Source organism: Ambystoma mexicanum, chromosome 9 (genome assembly GCF_040938575.1).
Source record: "Ambystoma mexicanum isolate Mex_15411 chromosome 9, UKY_AmexF1_1, whole genome shotgun sequence".
In the NCBI taxonomy this organism is placed as follows: Eukaryota; Metazoa; Chordata; class Amphibia; order Caudata; family Ambystomatidae; genus Ambystoma; species Ambystoma mexicanum.
The window spans coordinates 168905411-168929237 of NC_090931.1; the positions used below are offsets into that span (position 1 = coordinate 168905411).

Consider the following 23827-nt stretch of genomic DNA (forward strand, 5'->3'; position numbering starts at 1 on the left):
ATCAAAGCGGCCAACGCCCTGGTTTAAGCTGGCCCCCATATTGGACTTCCTACCGGACGACAAAAGGTCCGAGTCCCTGGAAATACTTCAAGAAGGCGAGGTGGCGTCGGACCACGCCATAACGGGGGCAACCGATATTGCCGATACCGGGTTCCGCCAGCTGGGCAATGGAGTTTGCCTACGACGACGGGGTTGGCTTCGGGCGACCGACTTCCGTCAGGACGTCCAGACCAGGGTGTTGGACATGCCGTTCGACGGCAGCAACATGTTCGGGAAGGCGGTGGACGAATCCCTCCAAGCCATAAAGACGGACACGGAGACGGCCCACGCCCTAGGAGCCCTTCAGCAATGACGGCCCTTTCGGAGCTCCGGAGGCAGACAGGGGGCCTTCAAAGGATTCAACAGTGGCTCGTCGTCCTACCGCCAGGCGGCACGCTCGTCGTCTCAGGAGGCCTACAGGGGTCGCGGCAAGCAGGGAGCGCCTCGCCGCCATCGGCAAGGTGGCCAGGGCGGCAAGGCCACCACCTTCAAGCAGGACTGAACCGGCCGTGGCCTCGGGCCCCCACCGAAGCACCCAGGTGGGAGGCCGGCTGACGAAGTTCGTCGGCGTGTGGAAGTCCATCTCCACCGGCCGTTGGGTGCTGGATACCCTGGCAAGAGGACACTCTATCGAATTCCTGAAGAAGTGCCCTCACGTTCCACCTGTGGCCAGGAAGGAAAATCAAGTCCCGCAACTGCTGTTGGAAGTACGGGCGATGCTCAGGAAAGGCGCCATCGAGCTCGTCCCGAAGAGGCTCCGGGGTGTACTCAAGGTACTTCCTCGTCAGGAAGAAGACGGGCGGCTGGCGCCCCATCCTGGACCTTCGTCGTTTGAACAAATACATCAGATCACAAAAGTTCAGGATGGTCACCCTCCAGCACGTGCTGGGACAGCTGGAGGAAGGTGACTTTCCATCGTCGCTGGACCTGGAGGATGCATACTTCCACGTTCCCATCCTCAGAAGTCACCGAAATTTCCTCAGGTTCGTCGTCCAGGGACGCCACTACCAATTCAGAGCACTGTCGTTCGGATTGAAGTTGGCCCCCAGAGTCTTTACCAAGTGCCTAGCACCTGTGGTGGTGCGGCTGTGCCTGCAGAGGATACACGTCTACCCCTACCTGGACGACTGGCTCATCCGCTCAAGGACGAGGGAACACGCCGTCGAACACACTGCGAGGACCGTCCAGCTACTCACAGACCTGGAATTCGCCATAAATTACCCAAAGTCCCACCTGGTGCCGTCGCAGGTGGCCCTGTTTCTGGGAGCGAAGCTCGATACAGTGAGGCGCCTGGCGGCACCGTCGGAAGAACGGACGAAGACCATTCTGGACAAAGTGCAGCGCCTGCTAGCCACGGACGTGGCCAGGGTGAGGTCCATCAAGTCCCTCCTGGGGATGATGTCCTCTTGCATCTACCTGGTGCGCCTCTGCAGACTACGGATGCGCCCTCTTCAAGAATTTCTCGACGCCCATTGGATGCAGGCGACGGGCACCTTCGAAGACAGGGTCCCCCTCAACGAGGTGTTCCGGCGGGCGATTCAGTGGTGGGGTGTTCGAGCGCACCTCACGGCGGGCAAGGACCAGGAGACGGTGATGACGGACGCTTCCCTGGAAGGTTGCGGTGCCCACACCGGAGATCTCCACGCAAGAGGCCTCTGACTCCCGGAGGAGAAGCTCCTGCACATCAACATCCTGGAACTTCGAGCCGTGTTCTGGGCTCTCAAATCGTTCCTCCCGTCGCTCAAGGGCAAGGTGGTGCGGATCTTCACAGACAACACCACGACAATGTTTTACATACGGAAGCAGGGAGGCACCAGATCCCCAGCCCTATCCAAGGAGGCACAGGATCTGTGGCACTGGGCGGTCGCCCAGGGGATGGTCCTGGTTCCTTCCACCTGGCAGGAGAAAGAAACACGATCGCGACTCGCTCAGCAGGGAGCTGCGCGCGTGTCACGAGTGGGAGCTGAGCCAGGATCAGGTGGATCAACTCTTCCGACGATGGGACAAACCCCAAACCGACCTGTTCGCAACAGCGACGAACTCGAAGCGCCAGAGGTTCGCCAGCAGGTTTCCCCAGCCGAGAAGCATGGGCGATGTGTTCTCGTTCCCCTGGAACGGCCTATACCTGTATGCGTTCCCTCCATTGGCGTTGCTGCTTCGACTCATCAACCAGCTCAAGAGGTCCCGGTGCAGGATGATCCTCGTCGCACCGGCGTGGCCGAGGCAGATCTGGTTCCCGGACCTTCTGGACTTGTCAACGTCCCCATCCATCAAGCTGTCGGCAGACGCGGATCTTCTCTCCAGAGAAGGAGGCGCCATCTTCCACCACGACCCAGCGTCGCTGAACCTGCAGGCTTGGCTCCTGCAGCGCTAGAGTTTGGAGGGTACGATATACCGGCCGACTGCAGAGAGGTTCTTGCAAAGGCCAGGGCGTCCTCGACTCTCAAATGCTACAGTCACTAGTGGAAGAGATTCTCTATCTGGTGCCGAGCACAGAAATCAACCCCCTACGGATTACGGCCCCTCAAGTGCTGCCGTACCTGCTATCGCTGGCAAAGGCTGGGCTAGCCCATGCCTCCATTAAGATTCATCTGGCGGCGATCTCCAGATATACCAGAACCACAGATCGGACGTCCCTGTGGTCCCATCGACTGGTAAAAGAGTTTATGAAAGGACTGTTCCGGTCGTTCCCGCCGGTGAAGGCCCCGGCCCCGGAGTGGGAACTTAACGTGGTTCTGACCAGGCTCATGGGGCCCCCATTCGAGCCGATGCACTCCGCACCGATGAAGTTTGTGTCGTGGAAGACTGCATTCCTGGTGGCCATTACCTCCGCACGACGAGTGGGAGAGATCCAGGCCCTATCCTGCAAAGCACCGTACTTGACTTTCCATGCCTCGAGGGTGGTGCTTAGGACGCACCCCTCCTTTATGCCCAAGGTGCCGTCGGACTTCCATCTTAACGAGCCCCTGGTGTTACCTGTTTTCTTCCCGTCTCCTTCGGCGCCGGCCGAGAGGACTTTGCACTCGCTGGATGTGGCTAGAGCGCTAAAGTTCTACGTGGACCACACAAAGAGTTTTCGGAGGACATCACAGCTGTTTATGAACTTTGGACCTGTGAATCAAGGGAAGGCTCTCTCGAAGTCTTCTATTTCCAGATGGCTCTCCGGCTGCATCATGCACTGCCACCGGTTGGCTAACCGACCGCTACCAGGCCGTCCGAGAGCCCATTCGACCAGAGCGATCGCTGCTACTACGGCGTTCCTATCTGGTGTGTCCCTGCTGGACATCTGCAGGGCTGCTACGTGGAGGTCGACGCACACCTTCACGAGATTCTACTGCGTCGATTGGGATTCCAGGGAGGAGTCCAGGGTCGGCCAAGCAGTGCTGTGCAATCTGTTCGCTTAAGGTGAGCCTGGTGAGGAGATAAGAGATGCTTAATGTTGAGTTGTATTGCTTAATGTTGAGCCTTTTGCCACCTCCCGTGGTTGTGCATGTGTGTACTGCTATGTATTCTTATATTCATGAGCATGTGAATCCATGCCAGACCCCATGCTGGAGAAGGAACAAGTTACTTACCTGTAACTGTTGTTCTCCAGCATGGGTCTGGCATGGATTCACATGCGAACCCTCCCGCCTACCCCTCTGCGGCTCTTCACTTGGTCATACTGCCACTTCACGTGCTACCAAATTTGAAGATGGCTGCCAGAGGCAGGGTTTAGGGAGATGGCAGTCATTGGCTGTGGTCAGTATGACGCGGAGGTCAGTGATTGGTTACTACTACGAAAGACAGATCAGAAACGAAACTGATACTGATTTTTCTTTACCGAGGATTCCCAGCCTGACGACGGGGAATATTCATGAGCATGTGAATCCATGCCAGACCCATGCTGGAGAACAACAGTTACAGGTAAGTAACTTGTTCCTTATGCAAACTCAGCTCCAGGACTTCCACAATTCCAGCACTTACCCCTGATTCTGACCCTTAGGCGTTGGTGCCACAACTGTTAGTGTTACGTGAGTTTTTATAAATTAAGTGAAAAATATAAATTGCATGGGCTGGACTGTAAACTTCTGAGGTGCATCACTGGGCCCCTAGGTCTTGAATTCTCTAGTGACTTAATCATTCTTTGACGAGCAGCTGCTCGTCAATGAGGGGTCTTGCCACCGGCATGGAGGAAGAGGTCCAGAAAGAAGCACAAGGCTGTCAAAGATCTGTTATGAATTATTGAGCACATTAACAAATAACTTTGGTTACTGGTAGCTCTTAAGTGCTCCTGTATGTGTTATTTTGTTTATGAGCTCTCTGATGCAGGTTGTGAGGGAGGCTTAAGAGAGAAGGTCTGGGATGCGCACAACAGCACACCTTGAAGTCACAGGACAGTGAGCCTGGGAGGCACCTGATCAGTGGGCATCAGATGCACTGGTCATTAGGCCTTGAAGCACAGGACAGTAAGCCTGGGAGGCACAGAGCCAGTGTGCATAGGAGGTAGTGGGCAGTCGGCTTAGGAGACACAGAGCCATGGAAATGGGAGGCAGGGAACAATGACATGTGAGACAACCTACAACTTCCTCCTCCTTTACCGACAAACCAAGCATGCTAGTTCAACCTGACGCTGACATCCAGTTCCTGATCACCCCGCCCCAGCCCCACTTAGTCAAACCCTTCACCAAATGCATCATTCTAGCGGACCTCAACTTAGGATATAACAACCCCAATGCCAACAAAGCCTTCCCGGTTAGCACAAGAGCAACACAGGAGATAAATTTCACATAACTAGTTGCCTCCCAAACACACTGCAAGGGACGCATTCTTCACTGGATCCTTGCTAATAACGTCCCCCTCAAAATCTCGTCTATCGCCACTGTGACCTGGTCTGACCACTCTCTCATCAAATTTGCCATCATCCACTCCTCTCCACCAGCTACCCCATCTCCAAGCCGTATTCAGTTACGTAACATTCACAAACTCACTCATGAGTTGCTCATGCCCAGCCTCTCCTCCCTGCTCTCCTGCATGCCCTCTACCAGTAACACCCCAGAAGCCCTAGCTCATCACTATCACCAGAGCCTCCTCCTCATGATTGATCAACATGCCCCCCTCAAAGCCAAAACTCACCAAACCACACAAACCCACAAACCCCTGCTTCTCAGACAACCTTGTTTCACTTTGCCGAATCAAGAGATGCCTTGATCACCTATAACGAAAAAATCCCTCCCAAGTCAATCACACTAAATTTGTTACAGCTGCCACGACCTACAAAAAAGAAATCTTTGCCCATGAAGTCAACTCCTACAACACGAGAATTGCTAATGCAAGTTCCGACTCAAAAGAATTGTTCCCCATCCTACGAGGACTAGAGAACCCTGCTAGGCCCAACATCAATGCCAGGACGGACAAAGATTGGTGCACTACCATTCAGGTCGCCCTCGCCAACAAAATGGACTCTCTTCTCAACCATATCAATGCCAAAAAAATCCTGCTTGCCTCTAAAGCACCTGCCCCCAACATTACCCCTAAACCCCTTTCCCTCCCTGACAGTATACCTTTCTCCTCCCAAGTTTCTGAAGAGCATGTCCTGAAATCCATTTTATCCCTTAAACCCTCAAACTGCATGAGTGACTCTTGACCACCGCTCATTGTAAAACTGTGTGTGCCTACGATAGCTCCAATCATTACTGACTTTGTGAATGGTTCCTTCAGGACGTGCACTGTCCCAAATCTACCTGGATTACCCCTCTCCTCAGAAAACCCTCTCTTTGACTTGGTTGAGCATGAGCCGCTCTGCCAACACCTGGGTTCTCACTTCCTTTTTTCCACTGACGCCATTGCTTGGGTAAAATCCTTTCTTGCGGATCACACTTCAAGAAATTGTATCAGTGATTCAGCAGCAGACCCCATCCCAGCTCCCCTGGTTGTCCCACAAGGATCTTGCCTGTCCCCCACCCTCTACAACACCTATACCAAGCCACTCTGTGACATCCTCGACTCTCTTGACATCAACAATACCAACTTTCCGGATGACACTGAAAACCTCATCCCCATCATGGGTAATCATGCTGAGGACACCAGCATCATCAACAGGATCTACACCACCATCCATAACTGGATGGCCATTCACAACCTCTGTCTGAATGATGATGAGACCGAGCTACTCATTGTGGGTTCCCAAGCAAGTCTTCCTCTGCTTTCTCTGCTATTACTATCAATGGTACTTCCACCTCAGTTCCCAGACAAGCTTGCAAGAGCCCTTATACTTAACTTGACTATTCTAATGTCCTCTTCATGGGCCCTTCTGCAACTAACCTTTCAAAGCTGCAACTCCTCCAGAACAAAGCCCTTCGTGCAGCCTTGGGCATGCACCGCTCAGACCACATTATGGCCGCCAGACGTGAAGCCAATTGGCTACCCATCAAAGCTCGCTTCGAGTTTAGAAGTTTTACACTGGCACATTTCAACTTCACCCCCATCTACTTCAACAAGAGCCTGTCGCTGAAACACTGTTTGCGTGCCTTCCATTCCTCTCACTGTACTTTGATTCAAAACGGCCAGAGCTGGTGGCGTTAGCTTTGCTGTCATGGCCCCCTTCCTTTGGAACTAGCTACCAATGCACATCAGTGAGCAAACTTTCTACACCATCTTCAAGAAACTAGTCAAAGCCTGGCTTATCTGTTATATTTGTATATGGTACAAATACAGTGATACCTGTGGGTCTAATCATTACAAAAATGTTATCAATAAATGAATAAAAATAAATAATGGACAGGGCAGTGCCCTGGGAGGCACATGGTCAGTGGGCATTTAGAGGCCTAGATACTTGGAGATAGGAGGCACATGGTCAGTGGGAATTAGAGGAATAGAGACTTGGATATAGGAGTCTCTGGTCAGTGGGCATTTAGAGGCATAGATACTTGGAGATAGGAGGCACATGGTCAGTGGGCATTAGAGGAATAGAGACTTGGAGATAGGAGGCTCTGGTCAGTGGGCATTAGAGGAATAGAGACTTGGATATAGGAGTCTCTGGTCAGTGGGCATTTAGAGGCCTAGATACTTGGAGATAGGAGGCACATGGTCAGTGGGCATTAGAGGAATAGAGACTTGGAGATAGGAGGCACATGGTCAGTGGGCATTAGAGGAATAGAGACTTGGATATAGGAGTCTCTGGTCAGTGGGCAATAGAGGCATAGGGACTTGGAGATAGGAGGCTCTGGTCAGTAGGCATAGTAACAACAGAGCAGTGGGGACGTGAAGCGCAGAACCATGGCATGTGTGGCAGATGCCATAGGACAAGGCCGCCCAGAACACTGGGAATGAAAGGTCCAGGGTGAATGCATGGAGGGTACACAGCAATGCTCCTTGCAGGCACAGCACCAGTGGGCATAAGAAGTACTGGTCAGTAGGCCCAGGAGCCATACAGCAGTTGGACCGAGAGGCACAGTAGCATGTCAAGTGAGTCGCAGGGGGTGGGCATAGGAAGCACTGAAGCATAGCATCTGAAGCACAGGGCAATAGACATGCGAGACATATAGCCAGGGGTAATGGGAGACACTGGCCTGGGAGGCACAGAGCTGTGTATAAAGGAAGCACAGAACTATGGAAAGTGTGGCACGGGGCTGTAGACACAGGAGGCACTACACAGTAGTCCTAGGAGGAACAGTGGAAATGGGAGGCACAGAATCATAGGAGGCACTGAGCAGTGTGAATGGGAGGCATAGAACCATGGCATGCGTAACACAGGGCAGTAGGTCTGGGAAGTACAGAACCTACAGAATCAAGGTCTTCGGAAGCCTGTTGAAGTGGACATTTGACCTGGGCAGTGTATGGCAGTAGAGATAGCGGGTATCGGGAAGTGGTTTTGGGAAGCACCGGGCATTGGCCCTAGGGGCCACAGTGACATTGGCCTGGAAGGCACATTGCAGATCTTATGATAGGCACCAGACAGTGGGTGCTTGTTTAAGGTGCAGGCCTTTTGGCGCAAGGTAGCAAGGGATCAAGGCAGTGATCTGGGAGGCAGAGGACAGTGGGTCTGAGCCATAGGGCAGTAGCTGGCTCTGGGGAGGCACAGGGCAGTGGGTCTGAGCCATAGGACAGTGGCTGGCCCAGAACAGTCACAGGACAGTGGGTCTGAGCCATAGGTCAGTAGCTGGCCTAGGGGAGGTACAGGGCAGTGGGTCTGAGCCATAGGACAGTAGTTGGCTCAGGTGAGTCACAGGGCAGTGGGTCTGAGCCATAGGTCAGTAGCTGGCTTGGGGGAGGCACAGGGCAGTGGGTCTGAGCAATAGGACAGAGCTGGCCCAGAGGAGTCACAGGACAGTGGGTCTGAGTCATAGGTCAGTAGCTGGCCCAGGGGAGGCACAGCACAGGGCAGTAGGTCTGAGCCGTAGGGCAGTAGCTAGCTCAGAGGGGGGGCACGGGGCAGTGGGTCTGAGCCATAGGGCAGTGGCTGGCCCAGAGGAGTCACATGGCAGTGGGTCTGAGCCATGGCACAGTAGCTGGTCCAGGGAAGGCACAGGGCAGTGGGTATGAGCCATGTGGCAGTAGCTGGCCCAGAGGAGTCACATGGCAGTGGGTCTGAGCCATGGCACAGTAGCTGGTCCAGGGAAGGCACAGGGCAGTGGGTCTGAGCCAGAGGGCAGTAGCTGGCCCACGGGAGGCACAGGGCAGTGGGTTTGAACCATAGGTCAGTAGCTGGCCCACAGGAGTCACAGGGTAGCGGGTCTGAGCCATGGGGCAGTCGCTGGCTCAGGGGAGTCACAGGGCAGTGGGTCTGAGCCATAGGGCAGTATCTGGCTCAGGGGAGGCACAGGGCAGTGGGTCTGAGCCATAGGGCAGTGGCTGGTCCAGAGGAGTCACAGGGCAGTAGGTCTGAGCCATGGGGCAGTAGCTGGCTCAGGGGAGTCACAGGCCAGTGGGTCTGAGCCATAGGGCAGTAGCTGGCTCAGGGGAGGCAAAAGGCAGTGGGTCTGAGCTATAGGGCAGTGGCTGGCCCAGAGGAGTCACAGGGAAGTGGGTCTGGGCCATGGGGAAGTAGCTTGCCCAGGGGAGGCACAGGGCAGTGTGTATGAGCCATGGGGCAGTAGGTGACCCAGGGGAGCCACAGAGTAATGGGTCTGGGCCATGGGGAAGTAGCTTGCCCAGGGGAGACACAAGGCAGTGTATATGAGCCATGGGGCAGTAGCTGGCCCAGGGGAGGCACATGGCAGTGGGTCTCAGTCATAGGGCAGGAGCTGGCCCAGGGGACTCACAGGGCAGTGGTTGTGAGCCATAGGGCAGTGGCTGGCCCAGAGGAGTCACATGCCAGTGGGTCTGAGCCATAGGACAGTAGCTTGCCCAGGGGAGTCACATGGTGTTTGTAGGTTAATGGACCTGGAAGGGATGGCAAAAGGTGATCCAGGGATGAACAGGACAGTGAGATTATGTGGCAAAGGGCGGGGCAAGATTCACGAGGTTACAGGTTAGCTGGCATGAGATGCACAAAGCTTCTGGCCTGGGACGGATAGGGCAGTATTCCAGAGAGGCATAGAGAAGTGGAGGCATAGGGCAGAGGAGTTTGGATAATAGCACGCTTGTGTATGACGAACCCCGGTGTGGTGTACTATCCTGCAGTGGAACCCTGACCCGGTGTCATTTCTTCTTTTCTTCACTCTCTCTTTTCCAGTCGATCCTCAGGTCTGGAGCATGGGGCGTGTGAAGCCGCGACAACCATGGAAGCGCCCTCAGCTCCTCCTGGCTGGGATCCTGCTGCTCCTCCTCCTGCTGCTGCTCCTCACCCTCAGCCTGGGGATTATCCTGTCCAGTGAGTACCATTGACTCTCAGTGTGAGTGTGGCAAGGCCTCATGATGGGCATGCTATGGCTGGGTCTCAATAAGTGCCCAGAACAATGGAGGCGAGTTGGCCAAATGCAGTATGTGTATGCCATGGTTGGGTGCCAATGAGTACATGTTAGGTGGGGTGCGCCTTGGCTGGGTGCCATTTGGTAGGCCTTCCCTTAGGTAAACAAATGTTGTGAGCACACAAGATTCCTCCATTTTTTGTAAAGGGGGCTGTGGTATATGAGGAAGGATACATCAAACAAGCGAGTACATTAACCACTAGCTACCCACCTCTAACACACCCAAGGGGAAGGCTACTTATCAGAAATTATCCTCACAGTGGAATTTTCATACAATTCTGTCTACCACCACGGTCAAAAAGTTATCTTAAACATATTTTAATCAATATTTACTACAAACATAACAGGAAAAACAACATAAAAAGCCATATACAGTGTTCATCATTTACGAAAGCCGTAATGGACAAGGTGGAAAGAAAACAACACTTCACACTTATGGCTGTAGTTCACATCACAATGTTTACAATCTATCAACATTGGTTATTTTGCGTGATGTTAGTAATAGTGTGACTGAATCACATAACTATTATACACAAATATGGTATAATGGCGTCTACAATCTGATGTGTTTCTGGGGCAAAGGACAGCACTGTTGCAGTCAAAGGCTCGTCAGTAGTGTCCCAGGACCCGTCTTCAGGACGCAGTGAGTTAAGAGGGCAGTTACACTGTCACCATGACGCTTTTGTAGCAGTGTAGTCACCTATACAGTGAATAAAAAATTGAAGCAAATATAAGATTTACTCAATACCAGTAAAAACCTTTGTATCCGTGGTGTGAGTGTAATACAGAGAGGTAGCCAATTCGCTAACCTTATGATGATTTCGTTTGGTGTCATGAGTGAGGCGATTGCACTCGTCAATCTTATCTTTCCTTAGGCCATGAGTGAGGCACTGGGTGAATGGTTTTGCAGTCTCTGGGTGCCAGCAAATACATTTTTTTGGGAGGAGTGGGGTCTAAAACTGTACCAATGAGTTATCTCTGCATTTGGACAGCGGAAGGGCCTGGGTGGAATGTTCATGGTTGGATACTAGTTGTGAACCTTTAGGAGCTTGAGATGAGTATGTGGGCAACATTGGCCCTCACTGGCCTCATCACCCACGACAGTGGTGAGATGGGGGGGGTGGGTGGCAGTATGTAGTAATAGAAGACATTCTCATGAGTTTACTGGTGCTTTATTGTCAGCATAAACCCTGAGCCCAGCAGGACTCAACCAGCATCCAGCTCAACTGTTAACCCCTGGAACATGGAACACCCATCACAGGTAAACAAGCTCTGCTCTATGTGGAATCATGAGGTAAGCATTCCACACCCATGATTCCACATCATCCAACTCACAATATAAGACTACTCCTCCCCTAGAGTTCCAACACAACAAAACACACACTGGTGCAAATGACACCCAATAAAACGCACACACACATTCATGCTCTACGCACCCACCCCACTCATTCAACACCCAAGTGACTAATTCACTGCAGCACCCAATACATAATCCTTGAACTTGGAGGGCATCCGCCTCTCCCGCACAGGGTACCTACTGTCCCTTCTCAACTCCTCTGCCTCACACACAGACATAGATGGCCCCTCTCCTCCACCCACGGCAGCTGGTGCCTCAGTAAACTGTATATTGGAGGGGGGGATATGGCCAATCGGAGGGCTCTGGCCAATGGGAGGACTCTGGCCAATGGGAGGGCTCTGGCACCATCACCTACCCCATCATTATATATCTCTCCCCACTCACCAACATATCAGAAATGCTTTCCTCACCAGACCTGTCGGGCATGTTCATGGTACGCCCCTTCTCAATCCCCACAGCTCGCCTCTTACTCCATCTGGATCCATCATCCATTTTCACATACCCTTGCCCCACCTTTACAACTATACGAGGTTGCATGTAGACACTAGTGCCCTTGGCCACATGCTTGGGATTCTTTATCTGCACCCGGTCTCCTACCGACACCGGTAGGGGCTTGCTGGAACCATAACGTTTTCTCACCATCTCCTGCTTCAAACGTACTTCCTGCATGTTTACACCCGAATGTGTGCCACCACCCAAAGCAGACACCCTTAACTTGGTGCCAGCCTTCCTATTCAAACAGTGAACATCCCGTCAACGCAGATGGCGTGCATCTGTATGCTTTGAGGGCTTCTGACAAAACACTCCTCCAACATAGACCATTGGCCACAGCTAATTGAATAGCGTCCTTAACAAACCTATTCATTCGTTCAACCATTTGCTGCAGGGTTGTACAAAGAAGTTTTATGATGCCGTATCCCCATGCTCTTCATGAATTCTTGCATATGTCCTGACACAAATTGCACCCCATTATCAGTGACGATACTCGCCAGCACACCCTCTCAGTTGAACACCTTTTTCAGAAAATCCACTACTTTCTCTGACGTAACAGTTTCAAAAACCGTTACCTCTTTCCATCTCAAAGTATAGTCCACGAGAACCACAATGAATCTAAGATCACCACCTAAAATGTCTATATGACCCATGATGTCGGCCTCAACTTTCGTCCACACATCACCAGGTACCTCCACAGGATGTACCGGTTGTGGTTTGGGCGCCTTACTTTTGTCACTGGTGGCACACGCTACACTCTCTTTCTCCTCCACCTCCACATCACTGTCCATTTTCGGCCACCAATAGGATTCTCTCAACCTTCTTTTCGTCAATGATCTGTCTAAATGCCCTTCATGAGCTAATCCAACAAGCCTGCTCCTAAGGGACACAGGAGGCACCAATCTTTGACCCCTCGTTATGCCCCACAGACCTTCTGACAATTCCTCCCCCGCATGACCAAAACTATTCTCCAACTCTTTGTCTATACTGCCATTCCTAAGCACAGCTCTAATTTTTGTCATCAAATCGACGGCGCTTTCCCTGTGCCACTCCTCCTTATCAATTGCAGGAATTACACTGGCAACCATGGTACATTCCTCCACATTCACCGGATCGCCGTTGACTTCACTAACAGAACGAGGGAGGCAAGATAGACAGTCAGCTACCGCATTCTTTGTTCCTGGAATATACTCCACTTAAAGTTGCATTTTTGCATATCTGCCATCCATCTAGAAATTCTAGACAAAGCATTAGACAAACCCCTAGTAGTTAAGACATGTACGAGGGGCTTATGGTCAGTCCTTAAAGTGTATGGAACCCCCCACAAAAAGGTCCTAAAATACTTAGAAGCCCAAACAGCAGCCACTGCCTCTCTTTCAATCACCGCATATCTTTGCTCCACGTCCCTCAATACCCTTGAGGCAAACGCAATGGGACGGTAACCTCCTTCATCCCACTGTTATAGCACCGCTCCAATGCCCACTTTGCTATCATCGACAGTCAACACCGTCTTCTTTTTAGGTGAAAATGAACCCTACGATGGGGCCTGGTCAACCTCCTCCTTCAGTCCTTCAAACTCAAACTGACAACTATCAGACCAATCGAAACGGACACCCTTTTTTAGTAATGCCCTCATGTTAACTCTCTTTTCAGCATAGGAAGCAATAAAACGACCATAGTACTCCGTCAAACCCATGAGGGGCCTAAGCTGTTCCTTGTTAACGGGGGCCGGTGCTTCCCTTAACACTTTAGCAAGACCATCCTTGGGATGAATACCACTCTCATCCAAGGTGTGCCCCAAATAATTCACACTGGGTACCCCCACATGGCATTTGGTCCAATTCACCGTTCAACCACTTTCCTTCAACACTTCCATCACCTTCAACACCCTTCCATCATGCTCGCTGCGATCTCTACCCCACTCTAGGATGTCATCCTGAAAATATTCAACTCCCGACATTCTACCAAACAGTTTTTGCATCAATCTCTGGAAGAATGCTTATACCGATGCCAAACCAAACGACATTCTACAAAAACAAAAAGTACCAAAAGGGGTCACAAATGATGTTAAAGGGCATGATTCCACATGAAGATCAATTTGGTGGTAGGCTGAGGATAGATCAAACTTAGAAAAACATGTGGCCCTTCCTACAAGCGCTAACAGTTCATTTATGTTTGGTAAAGGGTGTCTGTCCACCCATATACTGGTATTAAGGTCCCTTAGGTCCACACACATTCTCATTCCACCGTCAGCTTTGTGGGCCAAAACCACAGGAGCCAACCACTCAGAACTTTCCACTTCCTCTATTATTTTCCGGCCTTCTGGAGTTTCACTAGCTCATTCTTGAGTCCCTCATGAGCCAATACGGGCACTCTCCTTACTCTGTGGTCACTTGGCACTGCATCCCTCTTGAGTACGATTTTATGAGGAAATCCCTCCAATTTTCCAAGGCTTGAAGAACAGTTACCATGCCTTCCCTTCAGGTATTCTACAGTTACCATGCCTTCTCTGGTCACACTATCACTCGGCTCAGAATGGGAACTGCCTTTCCAGGACCGATCTCTATCTCAAGAGCAGCTTGTTTGTCCCACCCTACTACTGAGTCACCCATGTGGGCCACATACAGATTCCCCCAGGTGGAGCGCCCCTCAAATTGTATCGTGGCCCATTCATATCCCAACACCTTGATGGGAACATGCCCATATGCACATGGATTGATATCAGACGGCAATAGATTTATCACATCCTTATGATAGCTTGCTAGATATAACTCAGGAGAGATCATAGTATAGGGCGACCCGGTGTCAACCATCATTTGCAATTGTGCATCATTCACACATAATGTGGCCCAAGGGCCCTTCTTTCTGTTGCTACTCCCATACTCAACAACACTCTTTTGTGAATTCTCTCATTCCACTGGTCAGGTACATTATCGTTCACATAACCCACAATTGATGCTTTGTCTTCATCTGGTTCCACCATCTTGACGGTCTGTCTATTCTGGATGGCACTTCTACACATCTGGGCAAAGTGTCCTTTCCCTCTACACTTCCTGCACTCTACGTTGGTGGCGGGACACTCTTTCGAGCCAGGAGCCTATCCCGCCAACCACACCTCCTGCAGCCTTCTCTTTGAGTAAACATTCCTCTATTATCCTTGGTTCTTCCCTTTTGATCGTCAGATCCTCTTTTGGCCATTATGGCATGTACACTCTTGGCTTTATCAGTCACCTCTTGGACACTCTTCTTTGATTCTTCTATTGCTCTCGTTATTTCTATTACTTTCTCTAAGGGGGATCCCTTTCAATCCAAAGTCTCTCCCTTATTCTGGAATCACTTGTACGCATCATAATCTGATCTCGGATATAGTCATCTGTCACCCCAGTGAACTTGCAGGGTGCAATGAGGGTGCGTAGAGCTGTTAGGTATGTGTCAATACTTTCTCCTGCAGATTGCGCCCCAGAAAAGAAGTGATATCTTTCTAACACTACATGTGTCCTTTTCCCGAAGCATTATTCCAGTTTACCCAGTGCGGTCTCATACGCCAACAAGATTCCTTTGCCTGCTGCATCACCCTCAGCCGTGGGCGGTGCTCGCACATCTTGGCCACGCAGGTGCCTGAAGACTCTCAGACCTTCAGTTTCAAGAGAATTTAAAAGGGCAGCCTCCTTGTCATCATCATTCAGTTTAGCGCCCCCTGCAGCTCTAAATTACACTTTAAAAGTGTCCACCCATAAATCCCAATGGATGGGACGTTCTCCAGGATTTTGCAGAAAGGCTGGTGGTGGGCGCGCATTACTTTGCTGCATATCTACTTCACTTTTGATTCACCTTGTTGTATCTGTTATTTACTCTGTTTCGTATTATAGTTTATCAATGCCGCGTGGCTGAGGCCCGTTTTGTTGAAGCCCTGCTCCCTTAGTCACGGACAGGCTCTCAGCGCATCGTTGGAGGCGTTGTTGTAGCCCTTAGTTGCTTAGGCATGTCAGTGCCTTGTAGCTACAAAGACCCACCCCTGTCTCCTCTTTGATTCGTCAGGGGAGGGGAAAGGGAGGTGCCTCTTACCTCTTCCGTGCTGTCTCCCCTTCCGGTGCTTTGGATGGGTGGATTCCTGGGATGTCGCGGCCGGATGCAGATGCCTGCCAGCGCTCGACCCCTACTGCCTCAGGGTAGTGCAGCAGCTAGGCTGGATTCATGGAGAAATGACAACCCGAATCGGATACCTGCCAGCGCTCGACCCCCACAGCCTCAGGGGAGCGTGGCAGGCGATTTGACAGTTCATTCTCTCCGATCCGCTTATGGATGAATGTACATTGCCAGCACTCGACCCCCACTGCCTCAGGGGAGTGCAGCGGGCAAAGTGGCAGGTACCTTCCTCTGCTGAGAAGGGAGTCCTCTGTCACTGCACTCTTGGCCGCAGACGCAGTCCTGCATGGGCTATTAAGGTATTATTCTTCGTGGGTTCACGCAGGGCTATGCTGACAGCGATCCTCATCACCAGTGTAGCAATGGAAGACACTCTCATGAGTTAACTGGTGCTTTATTGTCAGCATAAACCCTGAACCTATCAGGGCTCAACCAGCATCCAGCTCAACTGTTAACCCCTGGAACATGGAACACCCATCACAGGTAAACAAGCTATGCTCTTTGTGAAATCATGAGGTAAGCATTCCACACCCATTATTCCACACCATCCAACTCACAACAGAACACAGTACGATTCAAACTGGACCGTGGTGTTGAGGGACCACATACATCCAGAGGGTACTCTAATTTCCCTGCAACCCAAAAACTCCACCCTAAATCTAAGCATTGCCAATCAGCGCGCCTTCATTATTAGGAAATACCTTATCATAGTACCACTTACAAGTAGCTGAAGACAAAGATGCTCAGAAAATCCCCTTTGTTGATTAGATAAACATAGCTAGATGGTGGCAAAAACCCATGCTGTTGGGAGATGGGATAATCGAAGTGACAATTTTGATGCAGAATTTCTTGCCAACTACATTGCTCACTCCAAACGTCTGTGTTCAACCTCTAGGATACAGGTTCGAATCCCATCTGGTCAATTTAGCTCTTCATCTTTCCAAAGTCAATAAATGGAATACTCTTAGATTGGGTAATCAAACCTTTCATTGCAACACTTGGGAATGGGCCGAATCTGGCATGAAGCGCCATATAAAAACATGATTGGCCTGATTCTCAAATATTTGCACTTTAGTAAATCAGACATGCCTTCGAGCACTTCTGATTTGCACCTGCTTCTATACACTTGATCCACAAGGGTTAGCATTGGAACAAGCCTGGAGATGCCTGGAGCATCTCTGCGATGCTCACGTGCAAATGAGATTGTCAAATATTTGCCCACGGCCATCTCACGGATGTTCCAATTTAGCATTTGGGAATCAGGCATAAGGAGGCAGGAGCAAATCAGAGATGATAACGGGCATTTTTGATTTGCGCCAGTTCAGTTCTTTGAAAATCGGGCCTGATATCTTTATTATCACGTGGTAGCTCATGGGTAGCCAACCTCTGCAGAGCTTCAGATAAATAGAAAGCATTGTTTCAAAGAAGGCTCCCACCTAATTTAAGCACGGCTAGAGGGGAATGTGAGTTATTCATTGATGTGAGTGCACTGGAAAATGAGAATTCTAAAAGATAGCCTCACTGTATCACAATATCCTTACTGCACAGCTGGGCAAGATAATCTACCGGAGCTATACTAATTGACCTTTGGAGAATTGACTCGGGAGAATTTAACTAATTTAAAAGGTCAATTAGGACTTATATGCGGGGGGGAAACCCCCTGCAACTTCCCACCCAATTAAAAAAAATCATGCAACCCCCCCACACAATCCCCTTATATTATTTGTAATCCAAAACCAACCCAATACATATATAAAATAACTAAAATAATATAAAGATCAATTGTGCAGAATGTCAATTAGGACCACTATAATTAGCAGGAAAGGTCAATTGTGAAAGGTCAATTTGGGTAATACCAATCCACCAGCCTCCACATCCTGTTTTGCCTTCATGACTGTTGGCTTTTGCTTTCTATAGAGACAACACCAGGTGCAGTTATATCTATGAGCTATACCTGTATATTGCATGGGAGAGACCAAGCCCTGGACCCACTCTTTTCCCAGTATTAATTGGCTTCAGTATTTAGGTTTTTGAACGACAAATAACCTTCTTAACAAGTCTTCATGCCCTTATTGTGAGCTCTGCAAGGGAATGTCCTGGAACTCTTTTGAGGACCAACCATGAAACAACTGCTTGCTAAGATATGAGGTGACTTGTAGAGACAATTATCCAAGACAATATCCCATTGGGTCAGTGGGACACCCCCTACCAGCATAGTTGCAGCCGCCCTGTCTGGATTTTCGGGAGATAATAATTGATCTCAGCAATCACGTTACCTGTGTCACTGGGCCACTCTGACCCCACCTTACCGCCTGGTGAACAAATGCTGGTCACAGTCCACCTTACCTCACTGTGATGCTATTAGCACGATGCCTCTAGCCCTATATCCTATGCTTACTTAATCCTTGTTGTGAATCTGACTAGCTTGTCACCTCTAGCCCACCTCACACTATAAAGATTTAGGCAAATGTTACACTCAGCCCCGCATACCTTAGTGTATTTCTATGACCTGGGAAAATTGAACCTGTCATGCCATATTGTATTAACAGTACTATATTGCACTGAACCTGTTTGCCAGTGTTCGTAACTTATTACATTTAGCCCATGTGTCATGCCAGGTTTATTGTACTATATTGCACTCAGCCTATCTGTCATTTTGTGCCCCCTATAGCCTAGTGCATTTAGGCCACTGGCCTTTTTATGCTTCTTGCTGCTCACTGCACTTAGCTTATCTGCCACCTATGTCTCCTACAGCATATTGCCTTTAGCCCAAGTGTCATTCTCTGTCTATTGTAGTATACTGCATTCAGCCTTCTTGCCTCTCCGGACCCTCCATAACATTTTGTACTCAGCCCATCTGACACTCTATAGCTTACCGCATTTAACCCTTCCTTCGCTCTGACCCTCAGGCATCGAATTGATTACTTAGACCCTTTATGCCATACTATACCTGAAATATACCTGAAATAGCCATGCTGAATACGTTTCATCATCTTTCCTTTCTGCCTTGTTCAAGATGATACACCATGCACAAGTAATCATTTCCTTATTCTCAGAAACGTTCTCACAAGATTGGCCTGCCCCAGACATTACCCCATCCCCTGCCCGACTCCATTCCTCCCACCCACCTTACCATTTCCACCGAGCTCAAACCATACTTTTAGTCTCAGCACCCTCAACACGATACTTTGGGAAGGTGTCCAGACATTTGGTCGACCTAAAACTGGTAGAATGACATTTGGTCGACGCAATTTGGTCGAAAACCAAATGGTCACATTTTTTTTTTAATTATATATTTATTTTTTGGGTTTTCGTTTTTTACAAAAATGGGTTTTTAGAAAAAAAAGGGGGTTGGGGGGGGGACCCCCCCCCCAAAAAAAAAAGGTGAAAATAAAAAAAATTAAAAATTCGACCATTTGGTTTTCGACCAAATTGGTTCGACCATTTGTCTGGTCGACCAATTTTTTTCGACCAAATGTCTGGTAACCCTTTGGGAAGAGCCTTTCTACAGCTTACCTCCCGTCCATCTCTAAACCACAATAGACCTAAAAACCTACCCCATCAAAGGGAACGTTAGAGCGCCTCACCTAAGATCACGCACCAAAGTACTCAGCCATAGCATTACACCCACTTTCGCGACTTCCAAACTGCCCAAACCCAAGGATCACTGGAAAAATAAAAAGCATGATCCTCCTACTGCTGAGAACACCAAAATAATTCCCAATGCTCCCTCTTCTCAAATGACTAAGCCTGCTCCCATAGTGGAACCCAAGCCTCCCATCAGCCTCAAATGCACCCTCATCAACGCCCGATCCTTAGGAGCTCACGCTATCGAAATACACAACCTAATCATTGAACAAAACCTGGACCTGTTAGCAATCACAGAATCCTGGCTTCATCAAGCCTCAGGACCACTGCTAGCACTGGCGATCCCACCGGACTATTCCGTCCTCAGAACCGATAGAACCAATTCCACCAATTCAACAAGAAGTGGCATAGCCATTATAGCTAAGAATAACCTACAAATTAGATCAAGCTCCATCGAATAAATTGCAGGGTATGAATTACTGCTAGCCAAACTCGTCATGAATGAAAATACCACAATCAATATCTTGGTGATCTACAGAACCCCCAGCTCAAATAGTCACCCAGAAATAGACATCCCATTACTACTTGCGCCTATCTTAAAACCTAATACAAAATGCGTCATCCTTGGGGACCTGAATCTAATTTTCAACGATGACCAAGATTTGAAAGCGGCAGCCCTATACTTAGCACTCAAAGACATGAACTTCAGCCAACTTGTTAATGCTCCCACACACATCAAGGGCAGAACCCTTGATTGGAACCTCACTCTTAACACCAAACTCACTATAGGCCTATTTACTCCACTTAGTTGGAAGGATAACTTTTGCGTAGAATTTACTCTAATGAGTGATGATCCCTGTCCTCCTAAGGCCAACGTAATGGATACCTTTGAAGGTAGAAACCCCCGGAAGTTCACTGTAGAGAACTTTGACCCTACCCTGAACAAAACACTTGAAACTCATTCAATCGTCAGCAGTGAACCGAGTACTACCACAAATGCCTCTCCCTTACTAGTGACAAAGTAGCTCCCATCACAACCAAAACGCGACGTGCCAACAAAAAAACAAATGTCTGGTTTAACGAAGCACTAGCTTCTCTAAGAAGGACCGAACACTCTCTTGAACACGCCCACAGTAAACACCCCACTCCCGACACGTCCAAAGCCTTTAAGGACGCTAATAAAATCTACAAAACAGCCATCATTTCCCACAAAGCTAATTCCTACAACACTCGCATCAGCAATGCAGCATCAGATTCGAAAATAACTCTTCTCTATCCTTAGAGAACTAGAAAATCCCCTACCAACCGCAATGTCCACCAATTCCAGCAAAGAATGGTCTACCATCATACAAGTTTCGCTTGCCTCCAAAATTGCTCTGCTCCAGAATAAAATAACCAGCAAGACTGTTATTAGCAGATAGAAATACCTCAACCCCCAACCCCAACCCTAAACGATAACCCCAACTCCCTATTCCATATTACCCCTGTCACCCAAGAACTAATGTTTGATACTATCTCTAAGTTAAAAGCCTCTAATTGAAAAGGGGATACCGTCCCAGCCAAATTAGTCAAAGCATGTGCCTCCACCTTGACCCCGACTATCACCAACTTTGTCAAATCCTCTTTCAACTCCAATACAATACCAGTCAGCATCAAAGAAGCATGGGTTACCCACTTCTAAAAAAAACAACTCTGGACCCCACTATACCGACAAATTATCGTCCTATAACCACGGTCCCATTCCTACCTATAATCATCGACAAAATAGCTTATAATCAAATCCAAGCACACCTGGAACAGTAGCAGCTCCTCGGTACCAGACAATCAGGCTTTAGGCCTAATCATAGCACGGAAACACCACTCCTGGACCTCAAAATCCAGATGGATGCTATCAGAGATTCAGGGAAACTCTGCATACTCCTGATGTTAGACCTTTCCGCAGCATTTTACCTCATAGACCATGATAAACTATGCACCTCACTTGCCATGGACTTCAACATAGCGATGCCACTGCATGGGTGAAATCCTTCTTAGCCGATCGTACTTCACGAGCATCCATAGGAAAAGAAGCTGCCAACCCTATCCCAGTTCCCATCGGAGTGCCCCAAGGATCATGCCTTTACCGTACACTCTACAACGCCTACACTAAAATCCTCTTCTCAGCATTATACGTGACCAGGATACTGTGACCATCAATAAAATATATGTCATCATCCAAAATTGGATGGCACTAAACAGTCTCTTTCTCAACGATGAGAAGACAGAAGTTCTCATCGTAGGATCCCCAGCTAAAATAGCGGCCCTCCACCCAGACTACTCTTCCATCAAAATCGACGGTACCCTCATTCCAGTGCTGAAGCAAGTGAAAACGTTAGGCGTCTACCTTGACGCCAGGCTCACTATGACTAAACATATAAACATGCTTGCTTCTTCCACGGCCTACACCTCCAAACTTATTGCTCTTAGCCGACAATTTATGACCCCAACCAACTGCCTCACCTTGGCCAGGGCCCTTGTATTATCAAAGTTGGATTATTGCAACGTGTTACTACCAGGCACCTCCAGCACCAACCTCACCAAACTGCAACTATTGCAAAATAAAGTTTTAAGGGCAGCATAAGGGATAAAAAATCTGATCACATTTCTAAGACAAGGAAGGACACCCACTGGCTACCTATCAAAGCTAGAATTATTTTTCAAACACTCTGCATCACACACAAATGTCTTGCTAAAAAAGCCCCAACATACCTCAACAACAATCTACAGTTAATAGAATTCACCAGATCACTGAGATCCAATGACAACCTTCTACTTGCATCCCCTCGTTACAAAACCACTAGAGCGGGGGGCAGCAGTTTCCTTGTTCTAGCTCCCAAACACTGGTATACCCTCACCATCAATATAAAAAAAAGAATCTTCTTTCCCTGGTTACACGAAACTGCTAAACACGTGGTTATTTAACCAATATTAGCATAGTGAGCTGTGCCTCCTCTCAAGTGCATACTCTCCAGTGGAAACTGTACATTTTGTTCATATCTGTGATGAACTATTTGTCTGCTGTTAATATTTTCTGTACTCTGTAACAATGTATGAACAATGCCTAAGTTGTTCTGTAACCATGCCGTGATACCCTAGGGTCTGGGTGTGTAACAAATAAATAAAATAAATAAATAATTAAATAAAATACTTCCTGTCTCTAAATGGCCCTGCCTGACTACGCTACTTGCTGGGGACAAACTGAAGAGCTGAAGCACCTTCCAAGGACCACAGCCAGATTCCAGTCTGTATGGACCTCACCACCAAGGTGTGGAATCCAGCGGAGCCACAGTGGTCAATGTGCTTCCAGACCACCCTGCTGTATCATGTGCCTGCTGTCATTCATTCCTGTCTGCAATCACCACTCTATCAGTCCAGCCACTGAGAGGTGTGCTTAGTAAATCCTCAGACACAGAGACTTGCTGGGCCCACCTGGAGAAGACCCTGACCTACCGTAATAAGGCGCATTCAAGGGTAATAATTGTAATTTTGCTGTGTTGTAACTAACCAACGATCCACAAGCTTGCGGAGATAAGCCTGTCATTCCGTCCACGTTACCAAAATTGGACAAAGAGGTCTTATAATTCACTTGCATTTCAATCTGTTCAGATCCCTTCTAGGGTACTAAAGGTATGGGGTTGATTGATGGTTTAGAAACTCATATACATCCCTGCACCACTGGTGCCCTGGAAGTTGATTCATCACATGCTTCCCACACTTATTTTTAGCAACTGCTGTGATTTCTCATGTTAATGTGAAAAGTTAAAAGCTTGAGATGTAACTGCTCAAAATCAGTTTGTAATTTATAATCATTCCTAAAATGGATGTTCAAGCAGCAGTAATTGATTAAAAAGATATGAAAATATTGGTACCTTTTGAAATCGAGCATGTTAAATGAGTCAGCTCTGAGTCAGGTTGAATAGACTCAAATGGTTGCCTTCTAGGATAAGAAACCTAGAAAATATGATAATAAAAAACCACATTTAACCACTTCGGGCAAAGGAGAGCACTACTCCGACTATATTTGTTTAATAGCTCAATCACAAGTGAACTCCTCGTTTACTAGAACTCATTACAAAATTATATCTAACAATGAAATTGCAGAATTAAAAAAGAACTATTGTAAATAAATACATACGTCCTCATTACGAGAATGGAGGTAGCCATGGAGCTTTTAGCTCCATGGCCGCCTCCTTTCCAGGCTCCATTACCGGGTCCTGCAATGGAGACTTACCGGGTTACTCCGAGATAGGAGGACCTGGTAAGTCCTCCATGCAGG

General features: G+C 48.8%; 1 protein-coding gene across 3 annotated transcripts in view; it reads left to right on the plus strand.

The window, feature by feature from the left end:
* MFRP (membrane frizzled-related protein) overlaps positions 1-23827 on the plus strand; it is a 246111-nt gene that overhangs the window by 88006 nt on the left and 134278 nt on the right. For all 3 annotated transcript variants that reach the window (XM_069614362.1, XM_069614361.1, XM_069614363.1), the window contains one exon: positions 9695-9832. In XM_069614362.1, the coding sequence (XP_069470463.1) occupies positions 9695-9832 (138 nt within the window). The remainder of the gene's footprint in view (positions 1-9694; positions 9833-23827) is intronic.